General features: G+C 32.9%; 1 protein-coding gene across 3 annotated transcripts in view; it reads right to left on the bottom strand.

The window, feature by feature from the left end:
* LOC118192786 (coiled-coil domain-containing protein R3HCC1L) overlaps positions 1-24,379 on the bottom strand; it is a 79,598-nt gene extending 55,219 nt beyond the window's left edge. The window contains exons 1-2 of one of the 3 annotated variants that reach the window (XM_035363808.2): positions 24,006-24,379; positions 4,230-4,382 (exon numbers count right to left, since the gene is read on the bottom strand). In XM_035363808.2, coding sequence (XP_035219699.2) covers positions 4,230-4,382; positions 24,006-24,028 — 176 coding nt within the window. In that variant the 5' untranslated portion in view covers positions 24,029-24,379. The remainder of the gene's footprint in view (positions 1-4,229; positions 4,383-24,005) is intronic. The other 2 variants (XM_035363804.2, XM_035363816.2) reach the window with 2 other exon arrangements.
* Between the last annotated feature and the right edge of the window lie 2,239 nt (positions 24,380-26,618).

The raw sequence follows: 26,618 nt of genomic DNA, 5'->3' as shown, positions 1-26,618 counted from the left end.
TCACTAATGATGAAAAATGGATACATTAAAATAAACCCTAAGTGCAAAAAATCATGGTGTAAGCCCAGCCATGCACTGACATTGTTGACAAAGTTTGGTTTGGTAGAATATGGCAAAGCACACTAATGCTATCTGCCTAAGGGGAAGGTTGTCTTCGTGGAGGACTTTCACCAGGGAAGCTGGCTTGTATATATGTTACACATGGTTGTCTTCGTGGAGGACTTTCACCAGGGAAACTGGCTTGTATATACGTTACACATGGGAAAAACACCCATGCAGCCAGTCTGTTCACCTGGAATTCAAACCAGGTCGGAACTGTCAGTGTTCAGTGATTAAATCATGCAGCCGTTGGAGGGACCAATCCATGGTTCAAGCTTCTGCTCTACATTTTGTAGTATCAGCTAGGTGTAATTTATTAAGAGTTGCTCAAGCCACATGAAACCATAATGGAAGATTGCTACCGACTGTAACTGATGAGTCGCAGCTAAGCACTGAAGGAAAAATGGCTGCTATACAAGCAGAGACACAACACACTGATTTTGCAGCATGACAACGCTCAGCCGCTTACTGCAAACCCAGTGAAAGCCTACTTCGGAATGCTTAAATGTTCTACACCACCGATGGATTCATCACACATTCCTCTTTTAATTATCACTTGTTCCAATCAATGAAACATGGACTAGTTGAGCAGTACTTACATTCTTGCGAATACGTCAAAAAATGTGTCAACTCTTGAATAACCTCAAAAACGTGTTATTTTTCCAATGTGGAATTCAAATGTTGCCAGAAAGTAGTGGCCTAGCGATGGACAATACATTCAGACACGTTTTTTTACTTTTTTTTAATACAGTGTTAATTTTCAGGAAAATACAGAAAGAATTTATTCAACATCCTTATATGGAGGGAAGCTTTACAAAATGAAATCTTCATTACCACTGCATTATTTAGAAACAAAATATTCCAGTTACAAATAAAAATTAATAAATGTTTTTCAGCAAATGTTTAAAGGTTTCAAAGCAAAACCTTATCAGCTAATGTGGATAACAAAAATGTCAGCTAAAGCTTCCTAGAGTATAAAAAATTAACAGCATTTTATTATTAAACAATGCAATTTCTTGAAGAAACAAGGACACATCTGAAGATTTTTTAATCAACACTAATTAAGAATTAAGGGCACTGTTCTGTTGTCGGGGGGGGGGCCGGATTCAGAAATATACATATGTATTCAGGTATGTATGGATATATGTGTTTATGTATGCATGTATATATGTAAGAATAAATGTATGTGTGTTTACATATACACATATACGCACATACATATGCATGTGCATACATTTCTGAATCGGGCCCCAATAACAGAACAGTACCAAATAAAGCCAATTTTTTTGTGTGCATGTTGATGACAGCCAATGCACTAAACCTTTACAGATCATGTCTTAATTTTCATTTTAAATTTAGTACATACAAAGTGATTTTGCAGCATTAATATTAGTGTAGTGGCGATTTGGGGCAAAAATCGCCACTACACAAATCCAAAATGACAAGTCAAAGAACTGCACAAACTTGGTATCTATGTACACATCGACCTATTTTCACTTAAAAGAAAATCAGAGAATGAAAATATAAACAAGATTCTGCACGCCGCTACACAAAGCCAAAATAACAAGTCAAAGAATTGCACAAACTCTACGTCCATATACCACCAAAAATCACCAATTATCGCTAAGGAAAACCTGTAAATATATTTTTACCATTAATATGTTTATTTCAACCAAGATACCATAATACAGTCAAAAGCCATTAATTCGGACACCCATAATCTGGAATAATCTATAATCCGGACATCAAAGCTAAAAACTTTCTGCGCATGTCTCTTTGACGCATGTGCGTAAGACCTTTACGGCTGCGCATATGTGTGTGCGCATGCGCACAATACGTTTAATGTATAACAGATGGTATAAGCTAAAATTATCTAATTATCTATTTCAGTTAATGTTGCAAATTGCATTGTTCCTTAATCTTCAAATTGGATCCAGCTTATTATTTTTTGCAGACTGTTAGAGCAATTTTATAAAACTAAGCTTGAACTTTCAATTATGTCAAATAGAATTTCCGATGCTGGAGCTCCCAAAGAATCTACAAAGCGAAAATACGCTTCGACGTCCATCATACAAAAAGTGGAAATGCTGCAAAAAAATGGATAAAGGCATATCCTTCGTTTCTCTAACCATTCCGAAATCTGTTTATCAATTTCACGCTGCTTTGTGGCTGGGGGGGGGGGGACACAATGAATTGGAAGTTGATCTGTCAACACTATCCTTATCTTCAGGGCAGATGTTTTTATTTTATTTGGCTTATAGTTCCTTACTAAATATAGTATTTCATCTTAATGTACTCCGTCTTTGATATGATTTACATCAAATTCCTCGTCATTATAATTTGCTTCCGATAGTGAAGAAAGTGACACAGAGGTTATTGAAAACGAAAAAATTTAGATTGACAAATTAGTCTGTATTCTTGACAGCAATTATAGGACTTGAACAGCGGAACTTTGTAACTGAACAAGAAATTATGTCTGTTTATAGAATTAAAGAGAAAGTACAGTCAAAAGTCGTTAATTCGGACACCCATAATCCGGAATGATCTATAATCCGGACCTCAAAGCTAAAATCTTTCTGCGCATGCGCCGCGTTGACGCATGCGCATAGGCGTTTTACGTGTGCACGCAAGACATTTACGACTGCGCATATGTGTCTGCGCAAGCGCAGAATACGTTTTCGCGTGCGCGTTTAATGTAAAACGAACGGTATAAGCTAAAATTATATAATTATCTATTTCAGTTAATGTTGATGATTGCGTTGTTCCTTAATCTTCGAATTGGATCCGGCTTATTATTTTTTGCAGACTGTAAGAGCAATTTTATAAAAGTAAACTTGAACTTTCGATGATGTCAAATAGAATTTCCGATGCTGGAGCTCCCAAAGGATCTAGAAAACGAAAGTATGCTTCGATGTCCATCAAACAAAAAACGAATTGCTATAAAAAATGGATAAAAGCATATCCTTTGTTTATCTAACCGTTCCGACATCTGTTTATCAATTTCACGCTGCTCTGCGCGGGGGGGGGGGAGACGTCGCGTCGCGGCGCGCTATGAACTGGAAGTTGATCTGTCAGCACTATCGTTATCTTTAGGGCAGATGTTTTTATTTTATTCGGCTTATAATTCCTTATTAAATGTAGTATTTAATCTCGATGTACTCCGTCTTTGATATGATTTAAATCAAATTTCTCGTCATTATAAATATCACGAATACAAATCAAATAGTTTTCTGGTTGCAATTTTGTAATTCCGGCTATGCGTAGGGTATGCATACGCGCGTTTAAAGAAATGTTTAATAAAGTAAACAAATAAATATTAAGCTTATTTTTTTGTAAATTTTGATACCCTTTAGATCATAATTGCTCATTATTTTATAAATTACGCTTTCATATTTTTAATTTTATAATTTCTGCATGCCATCTTACCAGATTTAAACTTATGATCTATAATCCGGAAAAATCGATAATTCGGAATCGTCGAAGTCCCGACGAGTCCGGATTAAAGACTTTTGACTGTATTATCACATAAAACGAAGCAACTTAAACAATTTACATTGAAAGAAATGTTTAATAAAGTAAACAAATAAATATTAAGCTTTTTTTTTTGTAAATTTTGATACCCTTTAGATCATAATTGTTCTTTATTTCATAAATTACAGTTTCATATTTTAATTTTATAATTTCTGCATGCCATCTTACCAGATTTAAACTGATTATCTATAAACCGGAAAAATCGATAATCCAGAGTCACCGAAGTCTCGACGAGTCCGGATTAATGACTTTTGACTGTATATTTTCATCAAAAAGTTCTGCAGATACAGTTTACAAAATTGCCGCTACGCTACTTTCTGATAATCAAAATTTTGTTTGTTTACATCCAAAAATGCACAGAGATTGCAGGCGTTTATGGATTCATGGTCACAGATTATCGGTATCCTGGTATTTTATAAAACATTAGAAATACATCAACATGCGAGAATATTAATCATATTAATCATAGTCCCCAAAATAGGTAAAATCTTATAGCAAACAGATGTAAGAATTAATTTCATGTACATCTTTAAGAATGCCTTGACACATATTTTTAATAATATACACAAATGTTATAAAGCAAAACTTAATAAACAAACCTTGTTAGGAGATCTGTTGATCCAATGACTACACTTCTTTTATTTTCTCGCCCAACAGAAAAACTACATAAAAATGGAAAGAAAAAGGAGTCCACAATTTTATGGGCCAAATACCTCTTTCGACTTATAAAAGGTGGGAAGACAAGGATACTTCTACAAAGCAAAACAAGTAATAGAATATTTCAGAGTAAATTAATTGATTTCACTTAATATATATAAATTTTCAAATGTAGAACATGTAAAATAGCACATAGTGAGATTAAATAATAAAATCAATCTGAGCCAAACACTTGAAATTACTTATAAGTTAATAAATATTACTTAAAGTATTGTTAAATAAGTGATGCAGAGCTACATAAAATTTTATTTGTTTAACATTAAACAACCAGGAAAGCATTTATTACCTTCACAGAGTGTGAAGAAAAGAACAAGCGGTAACATTACATTTAATTATCTTTAGAACAGTGTTTCTAAACTACAGTAGGATGTTGCCAATAGAATTATACAAACAAATTAGACATTGCACATGCAAACAAAAGCATTAAATAAATTTTTGAGTTCATTAGAACACTTCCCCTTGAACTCAGTTTATAAAGTAATGTTCACAATACTAAGAGCAGCTCTAAGCTGCTCTTAGTATTGTGAATACTAAGAGCAGAAAGCTTTCAAAACACTTTCTTGGCAATGGTTTTGTGAAAATGTCAGCAAGCTGTTTATTACCAGAGATATAATCAACATAGAAGTCGCCATTTAAAACGTTATCACGCACAAAGTGATACCTAACATCTATGTGTTTAGTTCTTCGATGATATTATGAGTTTTTAGTCAGGCAAACAGCACTTGCATTGTCAACCTGTACTGATGGGATTACTTTCAGAGGAGCTATGTCTTCAAATAAACACTTCAGCCATATTACATCTTCGGTAGCCTCACCTTCAGTGGCCTTTAAAGAAACACACTGTTTGTGTTGGCTTGTCCAACTGATAGCTCCACCCCTGTATTTAAATACCAAGCCAGACACTGACTTTTGAGTACTAGGTTCATTCGCATAATCAGCGTCACAACATGCTTCCAGAATTCCAGGTTTGTAGGCTCTTTGGAACAATATTCCAAAATTAATTGCTCCTTTAACATATTATCAGACTCTCTTAATCATTGACCAGTGTCTGTGATCAGCTTTTTCCAAAAATTGTGAACAAAATGATATTGCAAAAGTAATGTCTGGTCGAGTAGCCACAGCCAAGTATATCAGACTACCAACAGCTTCTATGTAAGGAATTTTCTCGCAGTTTAGCCAATCGTCATCATCTTCTCCTGCAAAGCTGACACTTCTCAACAGGTGTAGAGACAGGATTTGCATCCCACATATTAAACTTCTTTAAAACTTTGGGGGTATAATTCGATTGGCCAATAAATATATCACCATTACTTAACCTTTTTATCTCAAGACTCAAAATTCAGCATCTTTATAAGTTACTTAAAATTCTCTTTGCAATTCTTCAAAGAAATTGACTTTAAACTTATGTGTAGTGGCAACCAGGGCTGTGGAGTCAGAATCGGGCAGATTTTGGGGTAAAATGAGTCAGAGCTGGAGTCACTAAAAACAGGTCGACTCTGACCCCAGTTTTTGTTGGACAGTTTGAATTTGAAATGAAATTAAAGAATTGAAAAAAAATTAATGACAAGCTGAGTTATTATTTTTATTTATGAACTATATACATTAATAAATAGTTACTTTTTATTTTATTGGCATATTACTAAATAAATATAAGGGAGGAGGATGGATGCAATATTTGTCATTAGTGATTAAACTGATTCACTTACTTCATTTAGTTACAGATATCACTGGTAAATTTAGGTAAGCAGCAATAGCAGCAAGAACTCCCAAAATTGATGCCATTCTTAGGAAGTGAGCAGGAAAAGCAGCTTTTATTGATCAAGCAACGCGAAAAGGAAGTCATATTTGATGATTAAGAGGTTTTTAGAATTAACCTTTTTAGAAGATGTAGATAACCCTAATGTTTCACTAACAGAAAGATTGTGGAATGATCTTGCAGAATTGGAAAGTATGGGATGTTTGTTTTTTCTGAAATGGAGGGTTTATTGCAGAAAGAATCATTTCTTCAATGAAGAAACAAGAAACTAGTTTTCTAGACAATGAGATCTTGCTGGGTTCAATATATGTAAATCTGAAACACCGAATTTTCTTGGATGACGAACAAATTAAAAAGGCAAAGAAAGCCATCTATGAACTTTCATTAAGAATGAAATTATTCTCAGAACAATTGGAGAATTTGAATCAGGACAGTCAAACTGCAGACACTGCATCTGAGTCTCTATCATCCACTTCCAGTGAACAATTAGATTTTGAGAAATATTTTTGGAGAATACTGAAAAGGCTAAGGCAAAGCGAATGAAAATAAAGAACCAAGAGCCTTTAGACATAAAAATGAAAAAATACAAACAAGATTTCTACACAGTCTTTGAAGAAATAGAGAAATATGACTGCACTTGACACCTCTTTTTAGAACTTATAAAAATACATCCTGAAAAGTTAAAAGAAATAGCCCTAACAGTAACAGCTCTTCCTCCTACTCACAGTGTGGAAAGACTCTTCTCAGCTCTCAAGTTTATCAAATCAGATCTACGGCCCTCAAACAAATAAAATCTTGCTGAAGCTGTACTGTTTCTTAGAAATAACTAACGCCAGTTTCTTCATTTCATAATAAATGCTAATTAATATAATTTGATATGCCATTAGTTTTTTTTCCCCTATAACATCTATTATTTCTTTTATATTACAGAAATAAGCTGTAACCCACGTGTATATGTCTACACATATATATATATATATGAATATGAGGGAGTCGGAGTTGGGGTCTTTAAAATTCCAGAAGTCGGAGTGTGTCATTTTCCCTACCGACTCCACAGACCTGGTGGCAACAAGCCCATCATCAACAAATAATGCTAGCAACAACTTTTGTTCTTCATCTATACTGCAAAACAAACATGGATCAGATCAGCCTTGCTCTAATTCAGACCATAACGTGACAAGAAAATTTTGAATTTTCTATTCCAACAACGAGAAGACTGCTTAAGCCCATACAGACTTTTTACCAATCTACTTATACTGCCTGACTTGTCATCATAACCTTCAGGTTGAAGCATATAAATCTCTTCATTCAATGTTCCATACAGAAATGCAGTTTTCAGATCAAATTGTATCAGATCTAGAATTTCATTAGTAGCAACACTAATCACAGAACAAATGGTTTCAAAACGTACCACAGGACTAAACGTTTCACAGTAATCAATACCTGCCTTTTGGGAAAAACATTTAACCACCAACCGAGCTATAAATTTGTTGATATCTCCATTTGCATGATGTTTCACTTTGTAAACCAATTTATTTGAAATAGCTTGTCTACCCTCTAAAGATCAGTTAAGTACCATGTTTTATTTTCTGTAAAGATTTCAGCTCTTCATCCATTGCAGCCTGCCATTCTAAGGCATTATTCGAATTTACAGCTTAAAAATAATTCTCTGGTTCCACATACTCCACAAAACAACACTCGTTCAATCTTTCAGGTGCTTTTAGGTTTTGTCGATTTCTCAGCTGTCTTCCTGATTGTATGTCCTCATTAACTGGTTCTGGATTATTTTCCTCTTCATTGGTGTCTGATAAGTAAGGTTGTACATTGATAGGCTTTTCAAGAATTGATGTAACAACAGTGGATGATGAAACAACTTCAGGAGTAAACACTACTTCTCTAGTTCTTTTTACTTCTCTTGTACCTCTTAACCATACCCGATAACCATCAACATCATCTAAATAACCAACCAATATTCCTTCTCTACATCCGCAGCTTGGATTACACTTTATCACGGTAAGAGCCTTAATTCTGTTTTAGTCATCTGCTCATCTCGAATTGGCAAAGTTGCAACAGTAAACAAATGAACCACGCATACCTTCAGTATTAGATTATGAGACTGAGCGCATGTTTACTTCAACTAAACACATAAAATATATTGAGATAAGCTATCACGAATAAAAATACAAACAGAAAAGATACTCTACCATAAATTACTGCTGGATAATCCAAAAAAAGAAAAAGCCAAGCCTGTCTTCAAAAGCGAAACAAAACTACATAGTTGTGTACTGCGCATTCTAAAAGCAGAAATGGCTACTAGCTGCAAAAATAAATATTCAATCATGAAATTAATAACAACTAACAAATATGGAAATACAAACTTGAAATGATCTTGAAAGAGGAAAATTTATGGGATTTAATCGCACATAACATACCAAAAGAAATAAACGCCAAATGGACAAAAGAGATGCACAAGCTACCATTAGTTTACTTGTAGAAGACAACCAAATCGCACACATAAGAAATAAAATAACAGCTAAAGAAATATGGAACGAATTAAAGAAAACACATGAAGGAAAGAATCTTTCCAGTAAACTTTACCTTCTCAGAAAACTGTATACGTTAAAAGCAGAAAATGAACACAAACTCGAAGAACACATAAAAAAATGCTTGAAATCGTAGACGAACTGCACGGAATCGGTGGAAAAAAAAAAGGAGAGTCACGCTGCAGTATTAAGCGGCTTACCAAAAAGCTACGAAAATCTTATTACAGCTTTAGAAGCACGCCCAGAAGAACTAACATTGGAATACGCAAAAACGAAACTCATCGACGAATGCCCGAGAAGAAAAGAAGGCATGCGAACAGAAGAAACAACTGCCTTCAAAACGAATTTTAGCACAAAATTCAAGCATTTCAATCAACGAAAATGCAATAATTGCAAAAACTTAGGAACTTAGAAAAGGACTTAGAAAAGGATTCTTAAATTACTACAAAGAAAAAGACAAAAACGAAAGTAACTCATTTTTCAAGAATGAAAAGCAAGCGAATAAAGAAAATTATGGAAATAAACAAAAAACGAAAGTTGCTGTAAACGAGGATAAACATGAAGATGAAAACAAAAATAAGAATCTTGAGAAGACTGAGAATTACACGTTCAAAGTCACCAGAGAAAGAAAATTTCAAAACTCAAACTGGTCAATTGGCTCAGGAGCTACTTGTCACATGACCGATAACATATACTTTACTAAATTAGATAAAAGCAAAACTGAGCAAATAACAATTGCTAACGGCATTCAGATGAAGTATGAAGGTATCGGAGAAGGATACTTAAGACTCTACAGACAACGAAGATAACGAAATAGAAGCAAGACTCGTGGATGTTCTGTACATTCCTGACCTAGAAGGAGGATTGATATCCATGCGAAAAATTACAAAGAAAGGATTTACAGTCGAATTTGAAGAAGATATTTGCAGAATAATGAAGAAAAATAAAACCACAGGGATTGCTAAAGCAGAAGGAACTTTATATACCATAATTTAATCTCAAAGAAGAAAAGCCAAAATTGAAGCTGCAGAAAGAAGTGAAAATAGCATAGATCTTTGGCATAGAGTGTGTGTGTGTGTATTTAATTATGGCAAAGCTCACTATGGCTATCTGCCTAAGGGGGAGGGATGCCTTCGTGGAGGACTTTCTAAGGGAAACTGGCTCGTATACACGTTAAACATGGGGAAAACCACGAAAACACCCATGCAGCCAGCCCGTTCGCGGGATTCGAACCTCGGACCGAACTACCAGTGTTCAGCGACGTTACCGCTCGGCCGCTGGTGGGCATCTTTGGCATAGAAGACTAGGACATAGAAATTATGAAGCAATCAAGAGGCTAAAGAATGATGACTCGGCAACCGGAATAAGGATTGACGGAGAAGCCAAAAAAGGATAAAGAATGCGAATGCTGTATCAGAAGCAAAATGTCCGAATTCACGTATCCCAAGCTAAACAACTATAGAGCAAAATCAGATCTAGACTCAATACATTCAGATAATTGTGGACCAATCGGTACGACATCACTAGGAGGAAAGAAATACTTCATAACATTCATCGATGATCATTCGAGATACACAACAATCTATCTGCTAGCTACAAAAGATGAAGCTATCTCCAAATTAAAACAATTTGTAACCATGACAAAGAACAAATTTGAAAAGAAACCAAAAGTCTTAAGAACAGACAATAGAGGAGAATATACAAGCAAAGAGATTGACGAATATCTAAAGGAATAGGGAATCGAACATCAAACCTCTGTAGCATATTCACCACAACAGAACGGTAGAGCAGAATGAAAAAAATCGATACTTAATGGAAATGACAAGATGCCTGCTACTCGATTCAGTACTCAAAAGAGAATTTTGGGGTGAAGCCGTAATGACAGCCACCTATCTACAAAACAGGCTACCATCAAGATCAGTGGAAAAAAACACTGTACGAGCTCTGGAATAATAAGAAGCCGAAATTAAACCATATCAGAGTTTTCGGCAGCACAGCCTATTATCTAGTTCCAAAGCAGAAAAGAAGCAAACTAGATGGAAGAGCAGAAAAAGGAATTCTTGTTGAATATAGTGACTATACTAAAGGCTATAGAATTTACATGCCACGTGCAAACAATGTCGTGATCAGAAGCGTAATATTCGATGAAAACAAGAAGGAAGAAATGCTTCATTAATTAAATGATCAGCATGAGGAAATAGAATGGCCATTTAAAGAAAATAAATCAAGGAAACCATGTCCAAATGCTATAACAGAGGAAGGAATTGAAACAGAAGTAATTCCCCTATTACCGAGAAGATCCCAGAGGACGACTAAGGGAATCCCACCAAACAGATTACCATACATGGCTAAGAATGAAGAAATCAAAGTTCCTAAAGACTGGGAAGAACTACAAACTTTTCCAAACAAAGAAAAGGAACTGAGGTTAAAATCCACAAAAGAAGAAATGGAAGCACTGAAGAGAAACAGAACATGGGAACTAGTCAATCTTCCAAAAGGAAAGAAAGAAATCGGAAACAAATAAACATTTAAAACAAAATCTGACGCTTCAGGAAATGTTATTAGATATAAAGCCTGTTTAGTAGCTAAAGGATATTGCCAAAAATTTGGACACGACTACGACGAAACATTCGCACCAGTCGTAAAGTATACCACAATAGGGACTACTTTGGCAATAGCGGCTCAAAAGAAGATGCACGTAAATCATTTTGATGTAAAAACAGCTTTTCTACATGGATATCTGAAAGAAGATATATATATGAAGCAACCAGAAAGTTACATCTTTGCTTCAGAATCAAACGAAGTCTGTAAATTAAACAAAAGTATCTACAGACTAAAACAAGCAGCTAGAAACTGGAATCACAAGATAGCTGAAATCCTGTGCAAACAAGGATATGTTCACAGAAAAGCTGATCCATGTTCCCTCACACTTATCGAGAACAATGCAAGAACTTACATAATCGTATGCGTTGATGACATATTAAGTCGCGAGCGACAAGCGTGAATCAATTCATGAAGTTAAACGAATTCTCAAAGAATATTTCGACAATTGAAATCTTGGAGAAGCATCTACATATCTAGGAATCAAAATCGAAAAAGACGGAAGCTTTAAACTTCATCAAGCTAACAAGATTAGAAGTATGATCGAAAAATTCAATAGAGAGTCATGAAAGAAACTAGGCTATATACCCATGACTACAAATTTTATGAAGAACCAAAACAACCAGGATGATATTTTTCCCGATAATGGGAAATACAGGGAAGTAGTGGGAGCACTTTCATATTTAGTAGAAGTATCAAGACTACTTAGCAGAAAATCCATCAACATTGGACTTGAACGGTATAATTAAAATCATAAAATATTTGAGACCTAATATTAATTATAAATTACATCTAAAATCTAATGGTGCATTTATCATCAAAGCTTACAGCGACGCTGATTGCACAGGAGATACCTACGACAGAAAATTTCCACCCAGATATTTCAAATAGGAAACAATACAGTATCATGTACAAGCAAGAAACAAAATTGTGTCACCTTATCTTCAACAGAAGCCGAATACATCGCTCTTGCTTTAACATTGCAGGAGCTACAATGGATTAGATAACTGATGGAAGATTTAGGTTTCGCTCAACAGGAAGCTAACATCGTATTCGAGGACAATATATCATGCATCCAGAAAAGAAAAAGGAAGCAGTTACACCAAACACATCGATGTGAAATATCACTGTGATCTACAAAAATCAAGGAATTGTTAAATTACAACACTGCAACAGTAAAATGATGTATGCAGACATGTTCACAAAACCTTTGAGCAGACAACAGCTGGAATTTTTGTTAAAAGGAATTGGTCTTACTCCGGATGGAACAGCTCATAGAGTGGGAGATTGTGGAGCAATTGATAACATCAGCGATGAAACTGCACCCTCCGACGTTAACATCCCCATCACCCCTGCTAACTGGAATTGGACTTGATCCAAAAATAAGGAGAAACATTCTCATTTATATGCTTCGTTCTCACGTTATGCAATGGACAGTAAACCATGCTTGTAATCATCCCTAGATATTTTTTCTTCTAATACCTAATAAATGTGTTATTCTGTGTGCTAATAATGATCGTATTTTCTACATCCACAGCTTGGATTACACTTTATCAAGGTAAGAACTTTAATTCCATTTTATTCATCTGCTTGTCTCAAATTAGGAAAGTTGCAAGTTGCAGCAGTAAACAAATGAACCATGCATACTTTGAACATGAATGTTTTCAACAACCTCTTTAGCATGTTGTTGATGACTCTGGAATGGCAACCTATGCTGTTTTCCTAATATACAGGCCTGACAAAAATCACTATCCAATTTTATTTCAATGCCATAGGACTATAATACCTTTTAACATATTGTTTATTTAAATGTCTCAGTCTTTCATGCCACAGCTGAAGAGAATTTGTTTCACTTACCTGCGCTTCAGGGGGGACACACAACACTACATTCAATTTCAGGAGACAAGGTTTTGCACAATAACTTGAATAAGTTACCACAGTGAATTCCAACAGCAACAACATTTTTGGATTTCAAAAATTCACATTTATCATTTGCCACATTAAACTCACATCTATGATCTAGTGCCTGGCTTACAAAAAATATATTCCTTGCAGCATCAGGGGCATACAGTACATTTTCCACGAACTCTGTACTAACATTTTAAGTGATACGGCAAACCATGTCCATAAGCTTTCATTGTTGCATTATTACTAACTCTTACTTCAACTGGATGCTCAAATTGAAACCAGTCAATTTTGTTTGTAATATGCCAAGTAGCTCCAGTGTCGATTACCCAAGCATTATTATCAGTCACAATGAGACACTCACTAATAAAGGCTTCCCCATAGTCGGACTTTTCATCATGATTGACTGTCATGTAATTATTTTTCTTACAGTCCCTTTTAAAGTGACCCTTTTGGCCACATTTAAAATATTTGTACTGTTTTCTATGTTAATGGGCCCATTTTTTCTTGAAAATGTTTGCGCGCTTGCAGTTTTTCCAACAGTATCTTTAGGCATTAAAGCAACAAGTTTACTGTCCCTACATGGCTCTGACATCCTTCTTTGCTCTTCGGAAATTAGCAGTCCCTTCCGTTCTGGCAGTGTTTGCTGTTCTTCCGGCCTTGCACACCAAGCCATTTTTAGTGGCTCAAATTCATTAGAGATAGTTTCTAAGAATTTGCTCATAATAACAAAGTCCTTTGGTTTAATTTCTAAATCATGCATTCGTGACACTAGACTTTCTATCTAGATATTTTGCTATATGCATGGCCATTGTTTCTGTAGGATCATGCACAAATGATAAAAACTGCAACTGGCATGCATACTGTGTTTACTTATTTTTCTATTCAAACAATTCATGCAGCTTCAATTATATTTCTCTTGCTGTTTTGCCCATGGAAACTAAATCACAAATTGAGTCTAATATCGGTGAAAAAATTCCACGAGCAGCTTTATTATCCTAGTCAAACTTGGTTAATTCTTGGTTGTACTTATTCCGGACTTCAAGAAGAGCACCTTTGACAATTGGCTCTGGTTTGACTATTTCCTCAGAACACACTTCGAAAGCTCCTTCTTTTACCATCAGTAAACCTTCAACCATCCACTTCCATCGCACCTAATTTTGTGAAACTAAGTTTTTCTGTACTAAATACTTCCATGATTACAATGAAACTCGTTTTCACTTCTGAGGAACTCACGCGGTTAGGCTTAGCAATAAAATTTCTTATAACGCAGATAAGTTAGGCTGGGCCCATTACCTCTTAAAGTATTATTAAGTAAGTGATGCAGAGCTACATAAAAATTTATTTAACATTAAACAGCCAAGAGAGCATTTATTACCTTTACAGTGAGCGAAGAAAAGACAAGCGGTAACATTACATTTCAATATCTTTAGAACAGTATTTCTAAACTACAGCAGGATGTTGCCAATAGTATTATACAAACAAATTAGACATTGCACATGCAAACAAAAGCACAAAATAAATGCATTAAATAAATTTGAGTTCATAACATTAACAATATTATTTATTGCATTAAATTCAACAGTTCTTTGTTTTTAATCTTCAAAGGAACAGGCCATTACAAGCAAACAATCCCTTTGTTCCACAGGGTTCCAACTGAAATTCAGTTTTTAATTTCTCGGAACATCAGAGCCAAAAACTGAAGTGAGATTAAGTAATAAAATCAATCTGAGCCAAACACTTGAAATTAATTAGTAGTTAATACATATTACTTATTGCATTAAATTCAATAGGTCTTTGTTTTTAAACTTATTAGGCCTTTAAAAGCAAACAATCACTTTGCTCCACAGGGTTTAATTGAAAACCAGTTTTTAACCCTTAGGACTCCTACGTCGAATGTGGCTCGATGTCGTATTTCTTACACCAACTCCTTTGTCGAGCTAGACTCGACATTATACATTGTAATTTCTAAAATTATTTTAAATGTTTAAATCTATTTTTTCTTTCAAATACTGTGCCATATGTAAATAAAGATTAAATTTATTATGGTTGACCAAGTTAGATAATTTTAAATTCTTTTTAGTATAATTTAAAACTTTTTTTTCTTTCAAATTTTTTGTACTATGTGAATAAAGACTAAATTTATTACATTTGACAAATTTATAATAATTTAAATTCATTTTAGTATTATTTTTAGATTAGTTTTACATTTTTACATAAATATGCAACTATCTAAATTTATGCACTTCAGCGCATCCGCTAGATTTGGCACGCAGTTAAATGAGGACATTTGCTAGATTTGGAGCTTTTGCACATTTCGCTGCAATGTTTTATGGTCTCTAAAACGGAATAGTACCTAAATTTTACACTTCCAGAATAAAATTAAATTATTTTTATAGAATAAAATATGCTCTTTTTCTAACTTATTGTTCGTATTTCCAGACAATTTCTAATTAGAATGAATTTTTTTTTAATTATCTACTTAATATTTAATTATATGGGAGTCTGGCCATAAACAGGAATTAACTTCTATATAAATTAATTGTACTTCTAATACGAATATTGGTGAAAATGAATACAGTTATATTGTTTTATGTTTATCTTTTTGGAATGGCAACAGAAATTATGTTGTTTACTTAGAATATTCTATCTGGCAACTGAGGTAAAAAAATGATAAAAAAGATGCAAGTCTGTTCTAACTACGTTTTCGTAAAAATAAACACCGTAGTATTTTAAACCCGGTGAAGTGGATTTTTATTTTCTCAGGGCCATTTCGCCATATTTTGGCACCCGGAACAGGCTTTTTTGAATGAAACTCAGTCATAAATTGAACTACTGTGTTAAGTTTCATTTTTGATTCAAACTGCACATTAAGATTATGGATACGACAGAACGACGGGTTCTTTGACAATTGTTCACTGTTGAAGCAAATAGTTTAGAACTTATCTCCAGTAGAGGGAATAAAACAGAACTGAAAGCAAGATTTGAAGCATTAAAAATAAAATATGAAAGGATTAATGCTCTAAGTTCCACTCACTTAGAAGAACTTCTGAAAGATAAAAATGTGACAGAAGATAAGGTGGAACAGGAAATGGTGGAATGTGATGAGTACGAATTAAAATTTCTTAAGATTAAAGAAACAAATTTTACTGAAACATTACTCTTGCATGTTGAAGCCATATCACAGACTGGGTTCAAAACACAGATAAAATTACCTAAGATAGAATTAATAAAATTTGATGGGGATTTAAGAAACTGGATGGGTTACTGGGGACAGCTTACCAAAATTCATGATGATCATTCATTATCAAATGATGATAAATTTGAATATTTGAGACCTAGTATGAAACCTGGATCATCAGTGCAAAAATTAATCGAAAATTTCCCACCGTTAAAAGAAAATAATGAGATAGCTATAGAGCTTTTAAAATCCAGATATGAGAAGGAAGAATTTTTAATAGAATTCTATGTTCATGAATTATTGTCTCTATTAAAAAGAGAAAAAATATTATAATTTCGCAACTCTATGACAAAGTACAAACACAGTTACGTGCTTTAGAATCTTTAGACATAACTAAATCAAAATACGCAGCTATGCTTTTCCCGTTACGTGAGTCAGCTATTCCAGAAAATATTTTTAAGATCTGGGAAAGACACAGGGTAACCTAAAAGGCTTTGACTAAAAATCCTGGCAATTGTTTATGTGAGTTATTAGAATTTTTAAAAATAGAAATAGAAGGCGAGGAAATATTAAAACTTAAAAGGTTCTTTTAATGACGAAAGAAAATTTTGTTTTAATGGCGAAACAAAAGGTAGTTCAAGAATTAACCGCAGAAATAAAGATATTCCTATGGCTGCTGCCTTAGTTTCAACAGAGAATTCTCGAATTAAAGAAAGAGTTTCCATATTTTGCGATAGAAAAAAAATCATAATTCCCAAGACTGTGCTACAGCTGCTGATTCTTCAATTGATGAACGCAATAAAATACTGAAGAGGAAAGGTGTCTACTTTAAATGTTTAAGAACGGGTCATACGAGTTTAAAATGTCGAGTTTTTGTAAGATGTGCATTATATAAAGGTCAACATTATTCTATAATGTGTTCCAAAATTAGAAACTATGAAAACGAAAAAGAATCAGAAGCAGTTAAAACTTTATCTATTTCATCTAAATATTCCATTTCATATTTACAAACTCTGATTGCACATATTGTTTTTGATAATAAAACATATTCAGTGAGAGTATTATGTTATTCAGGCTCTCAGAAAAGTTATATTAAGAATTCGATTGCAAAAGAATGTAATTTGATAACACAGGGCAAGTTAATTTTATCGCAAGTATTGTTCGGTGGTAAGGAGGATTCCGTTCTCGACACATGATATGTACAAAACTAAGTTATCAAGCCTTGATTCTAAATTTTTTTTAATTTGATATTATTAAATATGATCAAATTTGTACTAACATACCAAGATTTAAAAATGAGGTTTTTCAAATCCTTAAAAGTAAAAAACAACAAGTGTAACAAGTTGTAACAAGTGATGCGGTTTCTGTTGAAAAGAATTTAGTGGCTGACAGAACCACTTTAGGCTGGACTCTCTTAGGTAGTAGTTATGATGCAACGTCTGTTTTTTATGTTTACTTATTTTAATGAAATGCTCTGTCGAAACATCGCAATTTTGGAAGTTAGAAACAATACGCATTTCAGATCCTGCTGAAAGAATTACACAGGAATTGGAAGTAATGTGCATGATTTAGATAAAATTAAATCTATCAGCATAATAGACAGATGGAAATATTTGCAACAAGTTAGAGAAGGACTTAGAAATCATTTTAAGATGGAAAATCTAGGCTTTCTCCGAAACATTGCAAAGGGTAAAAGAGGAATAATTAAAGTGAATGACATTGTTCTCATCGGAAATGACAACAAGAAACAAATAGACTGGATATTGGGTCGAGTACTTGAACTGATCTCAGGGAAAGATAATATCACGCATCTTATAAAGCTAAAAATATCCGGTTGATCTTTACACTATGGTAACTGGTAGTTTGGCGACATTTTGGAGGCGATAAAGGTTACTACCTGGGACTTTGGTAATAATGTGAGCAGTACTCAGTTCCAATTACGCATTATTTTGTGTGAGGGAAATGAGAGATTATGGGATATGTCATGTGATATTAATGGACGAATTACGGTTCTTTAATCGGAAAAGGGGGGAAATCGGGAAAAAATCTGGAAATTTTGTATTTGGCTTTATTCTGTGTTGTGTGAAACAGTGTTCGTGAATTTTTGGATCCCATGGCCGTAACTAAAGCGAATTCGAAATGGGTATTTATGTATGTATTAATTTAATGTATGTGCTCATTTATATTTTAAGTAGTGTTTTTGAATTTAATTATATTTTAATTAAATGATAGTTATTTTGTGAATTTTATGTTTGTAGGAATTTGGTATACGTTTTAGTTGAAGTAAACGTGCATGGAAATAATTTAAATATTTGATACTAAGTATTTGTAATGCTTGCGGTATGAATTCGTTGGTGATGTGTATAATGTAATAGATGATTTAGAGGTAAAAGTTTTTGGATATTTTATTTATTTTATATGTGGAAATGTTCATATTTGGAAAGGGTAAATACTTTTTCGCGATCAGGTAATTTCATATATGTTCTTTTTACCGGGTTTAAAGATTGAGAAAATTGTCATGTGTTTTCGTGAAATTTTTCTAATTTATGAGAAAAAAGCAGTGTACATGGATATAGTGAAGAGTGTGCGCAATGCCATTTTTGTGCAATTCTGGGATGTTTTTTTAAGTCAAAATAAGTCGACGTGTACATGGTTTAGTGATATTTTAATTAAATGATAGTTATTTTGTGAATTTTATGTTTGTAGGAATTTGGTACACGTTTAAGTTGAAGTAAACGTGCATGGAAATAATTTAAATATTTGATACTAAGTATTTGTAATGCTTGCGGTATGAATTCGTTAGTGACGTGTATAATGTAATAGATGATTTAGAGGTAAAAGTTTTTGGATATTTTATTTATTTTATATGTGGAAATGTTTATATTTGGAAAGGGTAAATACTTTTTCGCGATCAGGTAATTTCATATATGTTCTTTTTACCTGGTTTAAAGATTGAGAAAATTGTCATGTATTTTCGTGAAATTTTTCTAATTTATGAGAAAAAAGCTGTGTACATGGATATAGTGAAGAGTGTGCGCAATGCCATTTTTGTGCAATTCTGGGATATTTTTTTTTAAGTAAAAATAAGTCGGCGTGTACATGGTTTATGTGTATGTGTTATTTTGAAAAACGCGTAAGGAGTATGGCATTGTGCACTTTTTCCCAATTTTGCAGTGAATATTTGTCATGATTAAGCAGTTTTGTTAGATAAAAATTCTAGCATAAGTGTAATTCGGCTAGTAGATTGTTGGAAGAAGTGTTCAGTAGATAAAAAGAAAAGAAACATGTCTTTACTTCGTGGAGACAAAATGGCGGCGGGGAAAAAAAAATAGAGGGTTGCTGTAGGAGAGTTGGTCGCCAAATTTTCGCCAAAAAAACGCCAAGTTACCATAATGTAAAGATCAACCAAATATCCTCTGTAGTTGTACTTAGGCCAGTTCAATGCCTCTTCCCTTTCGAACTAAACAATAATTCAGATAAACTCTGTTTCATGGAGAATAATGTAGGAGACGATCAAATTTATAAAATAAAACAAAACGATCAAAAGGTTCAATATACACCTATCAAAGAACAGGAAATAACTAATGTGTTTTAGAAAAAACTCGTCTTGGCACAGAAGTAAATTCTCCACAAAAACTGGACTTATGAATTTATTGACAATTTGGAACTATATGAACTTTATTGATTTTCAAAATCCTTTTAAATTTTAGTTTCGAAACTTTAAGTTATATTGATGTTGCAAAATCCCCATTTTGCAAGGTATGGAGAATGTTTAAAATGAATACAGTTATATCGTTTTATACTTACCTCTTTGGAATGGCAACAGAAATTGAGTATTCTATCTGGCAGGTGAGCTTAATGATAATAAAGGTGCGAGTCTGTTCAAACTACGTTTTCATTTTCTTTTCGTAAAAATAAACACCGTAATATTTTAAAATGAAATGGATTTTTATTTCCTCAGGACCATTTCGGAACAAATATATATATATATTTTTTAATTTATGGAAGTTATTTGTTTAATCTAACCAAATGCCTTTTTTCTAAATATGTCCATGTATAAATATGATTAGGATTATTTAAAATATCAAAAGCACTCCCGGGCTATTTGCTTTAAGGAGAGGGAAGTGTTTTTGCCATGGCTTGACTTCGAGACGAACTACCAGTGTGCAACAATTTTACCCTTCAGCTGCTGAAAGACACCCTATATCAAAAAAGCAGTTTTTTAACCCCTCATAATCAAACTTATATTTAAATATAATTATTAAAATGCAATAGAATAATAATCAGACTTAAAAATGCTAATAAGTTAGCATAAAATATTAAACAAACATTACTCGGCTGTTTTCCCAAGTCAAGCATATTTCACCGATTTCTTCATATAGAGGATTTAATGGATTAAAAGTTGGGTATATCAGTAAAAAATCTAAACCATTAGCCAAAACATGAGCATTTTTTCAAAAAAAAAAAATAAAATAAAATAAAAAAAAATAAAAGTTAATTAAATTTGTATCTTCAAATCATTGAGTAAGATTTATATTTATATATCTTTCTGACATGTTCCCCATGTTCATGTTTAACAGTAATAAATGTAAAATAAACTAAAACTTCAAATAAGTAAAACATATCTTTGCAACAAATGCATAACTAAAATACATTCGCCGACCGCATCAAATTCCTTCCGGAGCCGCCACTTCGAAACTGGCGGCCCCGAAGCAATTTAATGCACTCTCCCTCCTTAAAAAAAATACATATATACAGTCAAAAGCCGTTAATCCGGACTCGTCGGGACATCGGTGATTCCGGATTATAGATCATCAGTTTAAATCTGGTAAGATGACATGCAGAAATTATAAAATTAAAAATATGAAACCGTAATTTATGAAATAAAGAACAATTATGATCTAAAGGGTATCAAAATTTACAAAAAGAAAAAGCTTAATATTTATTTGTTTACTTTATTAAACATTTCTTTCAATATAAGTTGTTTAAGTTGCTTCGTTTCATGTGATAATACTTTCTCTTTAATTATATTAAACAGACATAATTTCTTGTTTAGTTACAAAGATCTGCTGTTTAAGTCCTATAATTGCTGTGTCGAGAATACCGACTAATTTGTCAATTGAAATTTTTTCGTTTTCAATAACCTCTGTGTCACTTTCTTCACTATTGGAAGCGAATTATAATGACGAGGAATTTGCTTTAAATCATATCAAAGACGGAGTACATCGAGATGAAGAACTACATTTGGTAAGGAATTATAAGCCAAATAAAATAAAAACATCTGCCCCTGCAGATAAGGATAGTGCTGACAGATCAACGTCCAATTCATTGCGCGATTCATCGGCGATTCCGGATTATAGATCATCAGTTTAAATCTGGTAAGATGACATGCAGAAATTATAAAATTAAAAATATGAAACCGTAATTTATGAAATAAAGAACAATTATGATCTAAAGGGTATCAAAATTTACAAAAAGAAAAAGCTTAATATTTATTTTTTTACTTTATTAAACATTTCTTTCAATGTAAGTTGTTTAAGTTGCTTCATTTCATGTGATAATACTTTCTCTTTAATTATATTAAACAGACATAATTTCTTGTTTAGTTACAAAGATCTGCTGTTTAAGTCCTATAATTGCTGTGTCAAGAATACCGACTAATTTGTCAATTGAAATTTTTTCGTTTTCAATAACCTCTGTGTCACTTTCTTCACTATCGGAAGCGAATTATAATGACGAGGAATTTGCTTTAAATCATATCAAAGACGGAGTACATCGAGATGAAGAACTACATTTGGTAAGGAATTATAAGCCAAATAAAATAAAAACATCTGCCCCTGCAGATAAGGATAGTGCTGACAGATCAATTCCAATTCATTGCGCGATGTTGCCCCCCCCCCGCCCGCAGAGCAGCGTGAAATTGATAAACAGATTTCAGAATGGTTACGGAAACGAAGGATATGCCTTTTTCCATTTTTTGCAGCAATTCCACTTTTTGTTTAATGGACTTCGAAACATACTTTCGCTTTGTACATCCTTTACATATTAGTAAATATATATCGTAAATTCTATTTGACATAATCGAAAGTTCAAGCTTACTTTTATAAAATTGCTCTAACAGTCTGCAAAAAATAATAAGCCAGATCCAATTCGAAGATTAAGGAACAACGCAATTTGCAACATTAACTAAATTAGATAATTTTAGCTTAGCTTATACTGTCCGTTATACATTAAACGTGCAAGCGTAAACGTATTATGCGCATGCACACATGCATATTCGCAGCCGTAAAGGTCTTAGGCGCATGCATCAACACGACGCATGCGCAGAAAGTTTGTAGCTTTGAGGTCCAGATTATGGGTGTCCGAATTAACGACTTTTGACTGTATATATATTCAAACTGATCAGTGAAAGAATTTATCCTAAATTATCTAAGATTTGTGCATTAGTGTTGAATGTTTTAGCATTTTATATAAAAAAGAAATTATATTTTATAAAATTAAAAATGTGTAGTATGCTACATACATTACTAACGACTACATAAACTTCAGATACATCTCCCGAAGAATGTTTTTAAGAAAATGAAGGCTTGCTACAGAACAATGCAAAACATTCTGCTTTAAGGTAGTCCTACACACATTTTTAAATGAATGACATTTTTCCATAGTTATTCAATATCCTCATATTTTTTTTTAATTTATACTCATATTTTACTGACTGCTTTATCAAGCTATTTCAGTTAGAAGTTCAACTGCTACCTCATTAACCTTATCAGAACAAACAACAAGGGATATCCTACTCACTGAAATTCAGCTACCACACTATTATGCAGAACTTGAAAAGTGAAAATGCTTTGTGCCAATTAAAAAAAAAAAAAAAAAAAAAAAAAAAAAAGCATGAAAATTTACACTGATATTCTAAATACTATACATACCGCACATCCATAAAACAAAAATAAAATTAAAAAATTTAGTTGATTTTATATAGCAACCCAAAAATTGCGTGGTTAGTTAGTATAACACTGCAAAATTAATAAGATTATTTAACAAATGCTATAACAAAAATTTTTAATTCATGCTGAAAAATAAACAAAATACAGAATCCAAAAGAAATATATAATTACTTAGAACTAGAGAGAATACAAGCAAAGGGATATGATAGCGTATGTAAAAACAAAAGCACAAAAACCAGGTGAATCTACTTATCTGAGTTTTCCAGTTTATAAATGAAAGGAACATATAACTATTTTAAATTTCATATGACACGGTCTATTCCGCAGCAAAATCAACGATAAACTGACCTATTTTGTGTATTTTCCTCTGTAAAAACTTCGTCATTTGGGGCGGGCTGTTTCAATTTTAATAATACATATACTAAAAGATGTAAGCGATGCTACTAAACTAATTACCTCACTTCATATTTAATAACATAATCATAAATTGGACAAAAATTCTTTTATTATGATCTTACGGTTTTGCGCATAAACAAAAAATATACTTCAGCAACATGTATCTTACCGAAAATTTTCAGAAAAAAAGACAATCATTACTTCATAAAATGTATGTACACATCCCATACAAAATAAACAACGCTTTCGGGCGTTCCACATAAAAAAAAGTGCGCATAACTGTATTTTCAATAACTATAATTCTCAAACTGAAAAATATAAATTACCTTTCAAAGCCAGATATTTTCATAAAAGAATTTATATCTTCTTTAACCCTTTCAGCGAAACGAAGTTCATCCTCAGTTAAATGCGTCCCATTTATACATAACGCCAGCTTGAATAAAATATTCTTTATATAAAGAAAGTAAACAGACAGTGAAGTTTTTAAAAACTTCACTACGTCCTCCTTCGTACACACTAGCAAAAATGATATTGGGAAGTTGGCTGATTCTAGTAGCGTCTAGCCCTCGCATGGCTTATGCTTCACGCATGCGCAATAGACACATTTTGCAGCATGGTAGGTTTCGTCTTATTACATATTTATGTACAGTCTTGCATTTTATTGTCGTATTACTGTAAATTTTCTCAATGTGGCAACTTACTTCTATTGCATCTTAATTCTCTACTAAGAGCACTAAAATGTTTCGTACTTGCCAATGTGTTAATCCCTTCTATTTCAGAGAGATAGACCATAGCCAACTAAACTCAAGTCAAAGAATCTGTAGGGAGCCTCCTTGGTAAGGAGGGAGGGTTCCCAGTTTCCTACAGGCGTCTCAAGACCAGAAGAGGAAAATGCGTAACCTAATGCTGATTGGTTATTGCAGGTCACGTGGTTTTCTTTCCTTTGGACGTCAGCATTAACACTAGAACTTAACTGTGTAAGTTTACCACTTTTGGCGAAAATTTAATATTTAGAATCGCCAAAATAAAAACGCCATATCATAATTGCTAGTTGCATCGTTTGTGATGAATTACCAAAATAATTCATTAGTAAGATGGGGAATATTAAAAGGAGCAACAGTTTGCTTAAAAATTTACATTAAGGTTCAGAAGTGGTGTCAGTTTTTTCAAAGTGAGCCAGAGTCAGGCCTAAATGTTAATACAACATTTTGTTTATTTAACACTGTTTATATTATATTGTAGTTCATTAGTTTGCGATGTGCTGTTTACCACTTTATGAGATGAATATATTTCAAAGACTAAAATCGTATTTTGATGTTCAAAGTAAAGATATGATCACATTAAAATGGAATATATAACGCATTTTATAACATGTGGAATTATTTGCATGCATTTCTCCGGTCATAATTAAAGAATTATAAAACAAAATTAAGAATTCAAGTGTGAACAGGCATACCAAACAGTATATTTGAAGTACTATATTACACAGGAATTATATAGAAATTGATTTGAAATAACTGGGTTTGTATTATAATAAAAAAGTTGCAATGACAGGAATATTATGGTAATGCCATTGTGAATTAAAGTATATTTCTACTATGCAATACTTTTGCAACTGATGTCAAAATTAAAATTGCTATATTTTATAACTGCAGACTGGTTTAATAGTTATAAGTGTATCTACTTATAATTTCCATTAGAATATCATTTATGTTATTGATAATTTGTCAGTATGTTTTCTGATGTTAAGGAATTACATATTAACATATTGTTTATTTTGAAGATACAACTTTTGTACCTTTTTTTTTTTTTTTTTTCAAATCCATTTCACTTAATAAATAATGTGAGGCATTTCAATATATATTCTTTCACAAGATATTTTGGCCCTGTTCTGTTATCGGAACCAGATTCAGAAATGTATATATCAGAGTTGGCCAAACTTCATTTCAGTAAGCACATTTGAATTCAGGAATGTTCGAGAGCTGCATTTAAATTTTCTAAAAGCCACAAGTTCATATTTACATCATTATAGAAGTAGTGGAGGAATAGAAAGAAATCCCTGATAACTTTGTAAAAGAGTCTAAACTAATTAATTACTTCCTTTTGGACACTGAATAGTTTTAGTTTACCATATTTCATACATATATTTTATATGCATGAGCCGCACAAATTGCCTGCAAGAGCCGTATAAGGCTCGCGAGCCGCACATTGGCCACAATTGGTATATATATTTTGCATGTGCTTATATATATGTATGCATACACACACAAATAGACATGCACATATATATACATACATACAATCAATCCTCATAACAGAAGAGTATCAATATTTCTAGCAGCTGCTTTCTTAATTTTGCATGAAGTTATCCTGGTTATGAAATCTCATTTTCATATTTGTTCAACTACCTTTCTTTTATAATTCAAGGTAATTTCATATGTTGTATAAAAATTAAAAGCAGTTTTATAGAGTGTTCGTAAGATTATTCTTCATGTCCACCTGTGATTTTTTAATATTGTGAATTCATTGTATTCCTGATTACTTGTATTTACATTCCACAATAAAATATGAGCATATAAAAAGTGTGGTTTCATTTTGGCATGAATGCAACTTCAGTACTTGGTTTAAATTTCACGAAACTTTCCTGAGTCAATAGGTGTTTTCCTAAAATTAAAACCATAAATACTTAAATATACACTTATGCATTATTTCATTTAGCCTGTTTATATTATAGACTTTTAAAAATTTAGTACCTTATTCATATTCAGTTCTTGTTCTTCATTTTTAATCTAACTGATATGCAGTTTGAAGTTTGCTCACATGGTATCAAGCTTGTAACAAATTGGTTAAATGTGGTACTTTATGGTGTATTTTCAGGAAAAGCTATATCTTTAAATTATGTTTTTTAAATGTAGGGTTATGAAAACTATGTCAGTGCT

The sequence above is a fragment of the Stegodyphus dumicola genome, chromosome X2, assembly GCF_044657685.1.
Source record: "Stegodyphus dumicola isolate Sdum_Otavi_A_Nest chromosome X2, ASM4465768v1".
Classification (NCBI taxonomy): domain Eukaryota; kingdom Metazoa; phylum Arthropoda; class Arachnida; order Araneae; family Eresidae; genus Stegodyphus; species Stegodyphus dumicola.
Note: the sequence above shows the minus strand (reverse complement) of the source record. Positions and strands in the feature narration are given on the sequence as shown.